General features: G+C 52.6%; 1 protein-coding gene across 1 annotated transcript in view; it reads right to left on the reverse strand.

Moving 5' to 3' along the window:
• The window catches only part of tnni3k (TNNI3 interacting kinase), a 175,960-nt gene that overhangs the window by 135,561 nt on the left and 28,236 nt on the right, over positions 1 to 12,163 (reverse strand). Inside the window, exons 7-10 of the mRNA XM_052011797.1 lie at positions 10,567 to 10,705; positions 8,385 to 8,529; positions 3,698 to 3,802; positions 3,518 to 3,612 (exon numbers count right to left, since the gene is read on the reverse strand). Coding sequence (XP_051867757.1) covers positions 3,518 to 3,612; positions 3,698 to 3,802; positions 8,385 to 8,529; positions 10,567 to 10,705 — 484 coding nt within the window. The remainder of the gene's footprint in view (positions 1 to 3,517; positions 3,613 to 3,697; positions 3,803 to 8,384; positions 8,530 to 10,566; positions 10,706 to 12,163) is intronic.

Here is a 12,163-nt window from a genome sequence, read left to right on the forward strand (position 1 = left end):
GAATGCCCATCTCCCTCCATTTGCCTCGCATTCATGTGCCCATCCAAGCCCCTCTTCAAAGCCCCCAATGAATTTGCCTCCACCACCCTATCAGGCAACACATTCCAGGCATCCACCACTCTCTCAGTAAAAAACGTACCCCTCATGTTTGTTCTGAACCTACCCCCTCTCACCTTAAATGCATGTCCTCTGGTATTGGATCGCTCAGTAATGGGGAAAAGATATTGCTTGTCCACCCTATCTATGCCCCACATAATTTTATACACTTCCAACAGATCACCCCTCAGCCTCCGCCGCTCCAGGGAAAAGAGCCCAAGTTTGTCCAGCCTCTCCTGATAGCACATGCCCTCTAATCCAGGCAGCATCCTGGTAAACCTCCTCTGCACCCTCTCTAAAACCTCGACATCCTTCCTGTAGTGAGGTGACCAGAATTGCACGCAATACTCCAAATGCAGCCTAACCAGAGTCCTATAGAAATGCATCATGACTTCTTGACTCCTGTACTCAGTACCCCGATTAATAAATGCAAGCATTTCATAAGCCTTCTTAACCACCCTGTTCACCTGTGTAGCCACTTTCAATGAGTCATGGACTTGCACCCCAAGGTCTCTCTGCTCTTCAACACTGTTAAGGGTCTTGCCCTTAAGAGTGTACGGCCTCTTGACATTAGTCCTACCAAGGTGCAACCCCTCACATTTATCCGGGTTAAACTCCATCTGCCATTTCTCTGCCCACATCTGCAGCTGATCTATATCACGCTGTACCCATCGCCAGTCTTCTACACTATTCACAACTCCACCAATCTTGGTATCATCTGCAAACTTACTAACCCATCCATCAACATACTCATCCAGGTCAGTTATGTACATCACAAACAGCAGAGGTCCCAGTACAGATCCCTGTGGAACACCACTACTCACAGGCCTCCAGCCCGAATAAGTCCCTTCAACCACCACCCTTTGTCTTCTACAGGCAAGCCAGTTCTGGATCCACACAGCCAATTCTCCACTGACCCCATGCATCTGAACTTTCCTGATTAACTGATTATGTGGGACCTTGTCAAATGCCTTGCTGAAGTCCATATAGATGACATCCACAGCTCTACCTTCATTGATCTCTCTCATCACCCTGTCAAAAAACTCAACCAGGTTAGTAAGACACGACTTGCCCCGCACAAAGCCGTGCTGGGTTTCCCTAATCAAGCCATTGGATTCCAGATGCTTGTACTGTATATCCACTTCCGCTGGCAGCTCGTTCCACACTTGCACCACCCTCTGAGTGAAGAAGTTCCCCCTCAGATTCCCCTTAAATATTTCACCTTTCACCCTAAACCTATGGCCTCTAGTTCTAGTCTCACCCAATCTGAGGGGAAAAAGCCTGCATGCATTCACCCTATCTATACCCCTCATAATTTGGTACACCTCTAGAAGATCTCCCCTCATTCTCCTGCGCTCCAGGGAATAAAGTCCTAACCTATTCAACCTTTTCCTACAACTCAGGTCCTCAAGTCCTGGCAACATCCGTGTAAATTTTCTCTGCACTCTTTCAAGCTCATTGATACATTTCCTGTAGGTCGGTGACCAGAACTGCACACAATACTCTAAATTCGGCCTCACCAATGTCTTGTACAACTTCAACACAACATCCCAACTCCTGTACTCAGTGCCCTGATTTATGAAGACCAATGTGCCAAAAGCTCTCTTTGCAGAACGGGAGTCCCAGTCAATCTGTGGAAGGTTAATATCACCGACAATCACAACCTCATTTTTCTTACAACTGCCTGCTATCTTTCTCCAAATTTGCTCCTCTAAATCTCACTGACTATTGGCAGGTCTACAATATAGACCCAATAACGTGGTCATCCCTTTTTATTCCTCAGTTCCACCCATATTGCCTCAGTAGATGAGCCCTCCAGTATGTCCTCTCTGAGCACTGCTGTGACATTTTCCCTGAGGAGTAACGCCACCCCTCCCCCTTTAATACATCCCCCCCTATCATGTTAGAACCCCGGAACATTGAGCTGCCAGTCCTGCCCCTCCTGCAGCCACGTCTCACTAATGGCTACAACGTCATAATTCCACAGACGGATCCACTCTCTAAGTTCATCTGCCTTACCTACAATACCCCTCGCATTGAAATAGACACATCTCAGAACATTAGTCCCACCATGTTCATCAACCAGTTGATTTCTGTCTCTGTTTGCAGTCTTAACATCTACTTTCCCCACAGCCTCTGCACTTGCCGCCCTGCCACTCTGGTTCCCACCCCCTGCAACTCTAGTTTAAACACCCCCTACCACCACCTCCCCCCCCACCGCCCCCCCAACAAGCAGCATGAACAAACCTTCCCACAAGGATACTGGTCCCCCTCCAGTTCAGGTGCAAACTGTCCCGTTCGACAGATCCCACCTGCCCTGGAAGAGAGGCCAATGATCCAAAAATCTGAAGCGCTCCCTCCTGCCTCCTGCACCATCTCCTTGGCCACGTGTTAAACTGCACGATCTACCTATTTCTTGCCTCACTGGCATGTGGCGCGGGTGGCAATCCTGAGATCACCACCCTGGAGCTCCGGTCTATCGAAAAACCTACCCTCAGATCAACTTTAAATCTCTCCCCTCTCACCTTAAACCTGTTCCCTCTAGATCTGGACTCCCCTACCCTGGGAAAAGACTTTGACCATCTACCCTACCTATGCCCCCCATAATTTTATAAACCTCTACAAGGTCACCCCTCAGCCTCTGATGTTCCAGTGAGAATAAACCCACCCTGTCCGATCTCTTTTTGAAGGACTAGTAAGGAAGGACATATACAATGAGTGGCGGGGCCCTACAGAGTGCTGAGGAACAGAGAGATTTGTGTGGTCCAGGAATCCCTGAAGGTGGCAATGAAGAAGATGCACAGACTGCTGGCCTTCATTAGTCAGGGCGTAGAATATAGGAACAGGGAGGCCTGAGTACAACTGTGTAAAACACTGGTCAGGCCTCAGCTGCAGCACTGTGTACAGGTCTGGTCAGCACCCTGTAGGAAGGAGGTGACTGCACTGCAGAGGGTGCAGAGGATATTCCCCAGGGTGGTGCCTGGATGGAGGGTTTGGGTTATGAGGAGAGACTGGAGAGGGTGGGTCTGTTCTCCCTGGAGTGGAGGGGACTGAGGGGGACCTGACAGAGGTGGACAAAATTGGGAGGGGCATAGATAGGGGAGATATTTGGAACTTTTCTGCACACAGAAGTGTCCAAAGTCAGAGGGCAGAGGCCCAGGATGAGGAGTGGGAGGTTTCGAGAAACATCTCCCCCAAGAGCAGGGTTGGAATCTGGAACGCACTGCCTGAGGGGTGGGGGAGGCAGAGACTCTCACAGCGTTGAACCAGTATCCAGACGAGCACTTGAATCACCAAGGCAGAGGAGGTACGGACCCAGTAAACGGGGTTGGTGCAGATGGGTAATGGAAGGTCAGCATGGACATGTGGGCCAAAGGGCCTGTCTCTGTGCTGATGCCTCTGACGCAGCGAGTGCTCTCACCGGTGTGTCCGTCCCGCCCCTGATGGTTTATACTCATGGCGTTCTGGCTGATCAGAAACTCCACCAGCTCGATGTTCTTCCCATAGGTGCAGGAGCTGCAGACAAGACAGGCAAGGATGAAACCTCAAGTGTCCGGACTCGGGACGGCGAAGCCGGAGCTTCCGGCCCAGGGACACCCACCTGTGGAAGGAGGTTTCACTGAAGATGTTCTCCTTGGTCAGGCTCTCTGTCCCCGAGAGACGGATCAGCTCGCTGGCCACTTCCATTTTACCGTTGTAACAGGCGCTGAGGGTCAAAAGGCAGCATCACTCCTCCACCCACACACAGTGAGGCCAGTCAGCCCCTCTACATCCTTCCACCATTACAGGGTATGCAGGCAGTTCGGCCCCTCTCCTCTGTACTAGTGCTTTGGTTTCACACCTGCCCCCATCCAACCCGCATGCTCCACCCCCTCTCTCCCCTTCCCCTCCACCCCCACCCCTCCACAGCCCCTCTCCTCTCCTGGTGGAATCCCTTCTGGATTCCCAATTGGAACAACTGATGGAGACAGATCGGCTGGCCCTGGTCTCCCCCCCACCACCCCCGCCCAGTGTGGAGATGGGAGGGTCCCGGAGCCCAGGGTGAGGAACAGGAAGCGCAGAGGTTCTCACCCAGAGCACCACTGGATCACCAACACCACAGCCTCAGCTTTAACCTTCAGCCCGAATTATTTTGTTTTGTGGGAGGAAGGAGTTTCAGAATCCACCCCCCCACCCCCCCACTCTCTGTGAGAGGAGGGTTTCCTGGTGTCCATCACATGGAGAGCTTTAATGTCCTGCAGCTTGTTCCGGCTCACAAATGAGGACCGCATGTGGCCAGAGTCATACAGCACAGAGACAGGCCCTTCAGCCCTACTGGTCCATGCTGGTCAAGTTGTCTGTCTAAGCCAGCCGCATTTGCCTGCATTTGGCCCGTATCCCTCTGAACCATTCCTGTCCATGGACCTCTTAAACACTGTAATTGTACCTGCCTCAACCACTTCCTCTGGCAGCTCGTTCCACACACCCACCGCCCTCTGGGTGAAGAATCAGTGTCAACACCTCGGTCAGCTCAGGTCCAGGGGTACGTCTGGTCACATGGCACAGACACAGGCCCTTCAGCCCATCGTCTGCTCCACCCACCCATGACACCAACCCCACACCGATCCCATTTTATTCTCCCCACATTCCCATCAACTCCCTGCAGATTCTACCCCTCACCCACACACAGTCCCTAGTCTCCCTCGAGGTATGCTCAGGACTAAACCAGATGTGGTGTGCACAACGGTGACCCCTCCTCAGCTCTGTGACTGGACACACAGAGTGAAGCCAGGGTGCGTGGTGTTCAGAGAGGTGGCTGTGCTCATGCTGCCTATCAGTTGCTAGCTGTTAACTGGGTGACCTGGGCATTGTGGAAGGGAGCACGTCAGCCAGCTCACAGGCATTTCACAGCCCAGTCTACTGAACTCGGTGCTCACGACGTGGCCTCCTCTACATCGGTGAGACCAGTGCAGACTGAGCGACCATTTTGTAGAGCACCTGCCCTCTGTCCACAGCAGCCACCCTGAGCTCTCGGTTCCACGCCATTTCAGCTCCCCTCCCCATTCCCACACCGACCCGTCTGTCCTCGGCCTCCTCCACTGCCAGGGCAAGGCTAAAAACAACCTGGAGGAACAGCCCCTCGTTCCCCCTGGGCAGTCCACAGCCCCTCGCTCCCCCTGGGCAGTCCACAGCCCCTCGCTCCCCCCGGGCAGTCCACAGCCTCTCGCTCCCCCCGGGCAGTCTACAGCCCCTCGTTCCCCCCGGGCAGTCCACAGCCTCTCGCTCCCCCCGGGCAGTCTACAGCCCCTCACTCCCCCGGGCAGTCCACAGCCCCTCGCTCCCCCCGGGCAGTCCACAGCCCCTCGCTCCCCCCGGGCAGTCTACAGCCCCTCGTTCCCCCTGGGCAGTCCACAGCCTCTCGCTCCCCCCAGGCAGTCTACAGCCCCTCGCTCCCCCCGGGCAGTCCACAGCCCCTCGCTCCCCCCAGGCAGTCCACAGCCCCTCGCTCCCCCCGGGCAGTCCACAGCCCCTCGTTCCCCCCGGGCAGTCTACAGCCCCTCGTTCCCCCTGGGCAGTCCACAGCCCCTCGTTCCCCCCGGGCAGTCTACAGCCTAATGGTACGAATATTGGATTTTCCAGTTCAGGTAACCTGCTCCCCCCATTCCTTCCCACTCCCCCCGTTCCTTCCCACTCCCCCGTTCCTTTCCCGCTCCCCCCGTTCCTTTCCATAGAACCATAGAACCATAGAACACTACAGCACAGAAAACAGGCCAATCGGCCCTTCTAGTCTGTGCTGAAATTTTATTCCGCTAGTCCCATTTACCTGCCCCCAGTCCATAACCCTCCAGGTCTCTCCCGTCCATGTATCTATCCAATTTATTCTTAAAACTCAAGAGTGAGCCCACATTTACTACGTCAGATGGCAGCTCGTTCCACACTCCCACCACTCTCTGAGTGAAGAAGTTCCCCCTAATGTTCCCCCTAAACCTTTCCCCTTTCACCCTAAAGCCATGTCCTCTCGTATTTATCTCTCCTAATCTAGGTGGAAAGAGCCTACTCGCATTAACTCTGTCTGTGCCCCTCATCATTTTGTAAACTTCTATCAAATCTCCCCTCATTCTTCTGCGCTCCAAGGAATAAAGTCCTAACCTGTTCAATCTTTCCCTGTAACTCAACTCCTGAAGACCCGGCAACATTCTAGTAAATCTCCTCTGCACTCTTTCAATCTTACTGACATCCTTCCTATAGTTAGGTGACCAGAACTGCACACAATACTCCAAATTTGGCCTCACCAATGTCTTATACAACCTCACCATAACATCCCAACTCCTATACTCAATACTTTGATTTATGAATGCCAGGATGCCAAAAACCTTCTTTACAACCCTGTCTACCTGCGACGTCACTTTCAGGGAATTATGTATCTGGACTCCCAGATCCCTTTGTTCCTCCGCACTCCTCAGTGCCCTACCATTTACTGTGTATGTCCTACCTTGATTTGTCCTCCCAAAATGCAACACCTCACACTTGTCTGCATTAAATTCCATCTGCCATTTTCTGGCCCATTCTTCCAGTCGGTTCAGATCCCTCTGCAAGCTTTGAAATCCTTCCTCGCTGTCCACTACACCTCCGATCTTAGTGTCATCAGCAAACTTGCTGATCCAATTTACTACATTATCATCTAGATCATTGATATAGACAACAAACAACAATGGCCCCAGCACAGATCCCTGAGGCACACCACTAGTCACAGGCCTCCAGTCTGAGAAACAATCATCCACTACCACTCTCTGTCTTCTCCCACTCAGCCAATTTCGGATCCAGTTTACAACCTCTCCATGGATACCTAGTGACTGAACCTTCTGAACTAACCTCCCATGTGGGACCTTGTCAAAGGCCTTACTAAAGTCCATGTAGACAACATCCACAGCCTTTCCTTCATCTACTTTCTTGGTAACCTCCTCAAAAAACTCTACAAGATTAGTTAAACATGATCTAAGCCATGCTGACTATCCTTAATCAGCTCTTGGCTGTCCATATACTTGTATGTCCAATCTCTCAGAACACCTTCCAATAATTTACCTACTACTGATGTCAGGCTCACTGGCCTGTAATTATCTGGTTTACTTTTAGATCCTTTTTTAAACAACGGAACAACATGAGCTACCCTCCAGTCCTCCGGCACCGCACCCATGGGTAAGGACATTTTAAATACATCTGCCAGGGCCCCTGCAATTTCTACATTCGTCTCTCTCAAGGTCCGAGGGACTATCTCGTCAGGCCCGGGGGATTTATCCACCTTTATTTGCTGTAAGGCAGCAAGCACCTCCTCCTCTTTAATCTCTATATGTTCCATGACACTATTGCCTGTTTCCCTTCCTTCTATATCCATGATGCCAGTTTCCTGAGTAAATATTGATGCAAAAAAACTGTTTAAGATCTCACCCATCTCCTGAGGCTCCACACATAGACGACCACTCTGATCTTCTAGGGGACCAATTCTGTCCCTTACTATCCTTTTACGATTGATATACCCGTAGAAACCGTTCGGGTTTACCTTCACATTATCTGCCAAAGCAACCTCATGTCTTCTTTTTGCCCTCCTGATTTCCTTTTTTAGTATTTTCTTACTTTTTCTATACTCTTCAAGTTCCTCATTTGTTCCTAGTTGCCTATACCTGCTATACACCTCTCTCTTTTTCTTAACCAGATCACCAATATCCCTTGAAAACCAAGGTTCCCTATGCTTGTTAACTTTGCCTTTAATCCTGGCAGGAACATGCAAACTCTGCACTCTCAAAATTTCACCTTTGAAGGCCTTCCACTTACTGAACACATCCTTGCCAGAAAACAACTTAACCCAATCCACTCTTCCTAGATCCTTTCTCATTTCCACAAACTTGGCCTTTCTCCAATTTAGAGCCTCAACCCGAGGACCAGACCTGTCCTTATCCATAATTAACTTGAAACTAATGATATTATCGTCACTGGACCCAAAATGCTCACCTACACATACTTCTGTCACCTGACCTGCCTGGTTCCCTAACAGGAGATCACTCCCCCCGTTCCTTTCCCACTGCCGCCAGTAAACCAGGGTCTCTTGCACCCCTCCCCTGACATCACCCTCCCCCACCTTGCTGCACCTGCCCACTACCCCACCTCACCTGGTTCCCCCAGTCACCATCCAGCCCCCCTCCCCCCACTCTCAGTCCTGCTGCAGGATCTCGACCCAAAACTCTGACCATCCCCCTGCCTCCACGGATGCTGCTTGGCCCACAGAGTTGCTGCAGCAGTTGTTGATCACTCACAGGTGCAGAGCTGTATCTCCGTAGATATTCACTGCGTGAGGCTGCACACCAAAGTTTCCCTGCAGCAGGTACCTGACGATCTCGTGGTGGCCAAAGCGACAGCAGAAGTGGAGGGGTGAGTGGTCCTCATTGTCCAGGGCGTTGACTGGGATCACCAGGGAACAGGGGAACACGCATCAGCATCCTCGGAGATGTAACTAAAGACAACCAAGCACTGGTATCTCGGCAGATAACTCAAGGGGCAGCGAGGAACATTTCCCCTCAGCAGAGGTGTCTAAAACCAGAGGGCAGGGGTTTAGGGCAAGGGTTAAGAGGTTTAGAGGGGATCTGAGGAAGAACTTTCTCCCCCAGAGGGGGTTGGAATCTGGAACGCTCCCCCTGAGGGGGTGGGGGAGACCCTCACAACATTGAACAAACACCTCGGCAAGTACTTGAGTCACCAAGGCAGAGGAGGGGACGTACCACGTGCTGGGGAATGGGGATGGTGGAGGTGGGGATGGATGGTCCCTGGAGGTTTGTCCGGATGTCGGTCAGAGAGGCCCCACTCACTGAGGGTGCGGGACCACACCTCAGCTCTGGAACCCAAACATCACCTGACCGCTGAGCCAGTACTGACCCCAGTCTCCACCCACACCTGATCCTGCTCCTAACCCCTGACCTGACCCAGATATTGGACCCAACCCAACATCTCACCTCGTCCCTAATCCATCTCCAACCCCTCTGCCAGCCTGGCCTGGGGCTCCAGGGTGACCTCTGGCCTTGACATCAATCGTGACCCCTTGCCCTCTGACCTTTCAGTTTTGCTGAGGTCAGCTGGGCCCCGACCGCGCTCTCCCGGGGACATTCCCTGAGAGTGCACAGGGCGGCATCAACTCTGGTGGGTCCACCGTCCAATCAGATCCCCGTGTTGATGCATGACCCCATCCTGACCCACCCCCAATCCTGCTGCTGACCCCTGACCTGAACCCAACCCGACCTGGATCCTGACCTCCGGCTTCGTCACTAACTCAGTGTGGCTGGTGTGACTCCCCGCCCCAAACTCAGGCCAAGTCTCAGCCCCGTCACCGGGGGACGTTCCAGTTTCCTGCTGCTCCCAGTTCCCCATGCCTACCCCTGGGGTGGGAGTGCCCCGAGTGACGAGAGACTGGGTTCACAAGCCTCAACCTCCCTACACAAAGCAGTCCACTCACTCCTCACCAACGGTGCAGCGGGTAGAGCTGCTGCCTCACAGCCCCAGAAACCCGGGTTCGATCCCGACCTCTGGTATGTGGAGTTTGCACGTTCTCCCTGCGACCGCGGGGGTTTCCCCCGGGTGCTCCGGTTTCCTCCCACATCCCAAACACGTGCGGGTCGGTGGGCTAAATGGCTGCTGTAAAATTGTCTCCAGTGTGTGGGTGGGCAGAAACACCTTCACCCAGAGGGGGATGAACCTGTGGAATTCTCTGCCTCAGACAGGCTGTGGAGACCAAATCAATGAACATCTTAAAGGAGACAGATTTCTAGACACAAAACGCATCAAAGGGTGAGAGCCAGAATAAGGATCACTCAAGGTCACACCACCACAGTCGGTCACACCACCACGGTCACACCACCATGGTCATGCTACCGAGAGCTGTTAAAGAAATTGGGCCTTTATTCCTTGGAGTTTAGGAGAATGAGGGAGACCTCAGTGAAACATCTCAGACCCTGAGGGGACAGGACAGGGGAGATGCGGAGATGTTTCCACCAGTGGGAGAGTCTGGAAAGAGGTGACACAGTTACAGGATGAGGGGCAGACATTTAAAACTGAGGTGTGTAGGGACTTCTTCTCACAGAGGGAGGGGAATCTGTGGGATTCTCTGCCCCAGGGGGTGTGGAGACTGGATCACTTGGGGGAGCTTTAAAGAGGAGGGAGGTAAATGTTTGAAAGATCAGGGAACTGAGGGTGATGGGGAACTGGCACAGAAGAGGAGATGAGGCCTGGGGCAGATCAGTCGTGGTCACAGTCAATGGTGGGACAGGACTGAGGGGCCGAGTGGCCTCCTCCTGCTCCTGTGCAGAGTGAGGAAGGGTTTCTTGATTGGCTGGACTCTGATTTTAGGGTTTGCCCCTTGGTATAGGACCCCCTAACCTCTGCAGACACGCTCCCACCACGTTGACACGGCCGAGGGTGACGTGTTGTCGCTAGGTTACGATGCCTCACCATCGGCGGAGCTGGCCTCTGTAAGCAGCAGGCTGACGATGTTAAGGAAGCCCTTTGCACAGGCCAGGTGCAGGGGTCGGTCACCCACCTCCCCACTGACATTGGCATCTGCCCCGAACTTCAGCAACAGCCGGGTTACCTGTGAGGAGACAGCAGTGTCAGCACCACGTCCCCCCGAGATCAGCACCCCTCCACTCCCTCCATCCCTCTCTCCCCTTGCTTCTCCCAAAACCCGTCTCCACACCAGCCCCTTCCTGTGGAAGCCAATTCCGGTACCTGAGAAAAGTAAGGTAACGTGCCTTAATGACTACCAACCGGTGGCTCTGACATCCACCATCATGAAGTGCTTTGAGAGGCTGGTCATGGCTCACATCAGCTCCAGCCTCCCAGACAACCTCGACCCACTGCAGTTCACCTACCACTGTAACGGGTCTACAGCGGATGCCATCTCCCTGGCCCTACACTCAGCTCTGGAGCATCTGGATAGTAAAGACACCTACGTTAGACTATTGTTTATTGACTACAGCTCTGCCTTCAATACAATAATCCCAAGCAAACCCATCACCAAACTGGGACTCAACACCTCCCTCTGTAACTGGATCCTTGACTTTCTGACCAACAGACCACAATCAGTGAGGATAGGCAGCAATACCTCCAGCACGATTATTCTCAACACCGGTGCCCCACAAGGCTGCATCCTCAGCCCCCTACTCTGCTCCCTAAACACTCATGACTGTGTGGCCAGATTCTGCTCTAACTCCATCTACAAGTTTGCAGATGATACCACCGTTGTAGGCCGTATCTCAAACAGCGATGAGTCGGAGTACAGGAAGGAGATAGAGAGCTTAGTGGAATGGTATCATGACAACAACCTTTCCCTCAATGTCAGCAAAACAAAAGAGCTGGTCATTGACTTCAGGAAAGGGGGCAGTGTACATGCACCTGTCTACATCAATGGTGCTGAGGTCGAGAGGGTTGACAGCTTCAAGTGAACATCACCAACAGCCTGTCCTGGTCCAACCATGTAGATGCCATGGCCAAGAAAGCTCACCAGCACCTCTACTTCCTCAGGAGGCTAAAGAAATTTGGCATGTCCCCTTTGACACTCACCAACTTTTATCGATGCACCATAGAAAGCATCCTATCTGGATGTATCACGGCTTGGTACGGCAACTGCTTTGCCCAGGACCACAAGAAACTGCAGAGAGTTGTGGACACAGCCCAGCGCGTTATGGAAACCAGCCTCCCCTCCATGGACTCTGTCTATATTTCTCACTGCTTTGGTGAAGCAGCCAACATAATCAAAGACCCCACCCATCTGGGCTCTGTCTCTTCTCCCCCCTCCCATCGGGCAGAAGATACAAAAGCTTGAAAGCACGTACCACCCGGCTCAAGGACAGCTTCTATCCCACTGTTATAAGACTATTGAATGGTTCCTTAGTTCAGAGGTTTTCAACCTGTGGTCCGCGGACCCTGGCTCATTGCCAGGGGGTCCACGAGCAAGCCAAGAAAAAAATGGAAAAGCGACCTGTTACAAAGACGTAGCTTACTTGCTTGCTCCAGTTTTCTACTGTTCAGAAAATCAGCCGTATCTACT

Source organism: Pristis pectinata, chromosome 3, assembly GCF_009764475.1.
Source record: "Pristis pectinata isolate sPriPec2 chromosome 3, sPriPec2.1.pri, whole genome shotgun sequence".
Lineage (NCBI taxonomy): Eukaryota > Metazoa > Chordata > Chondrichthyes > Rhinopristiformes > Pristidae > Pristis > Pristis pectinata.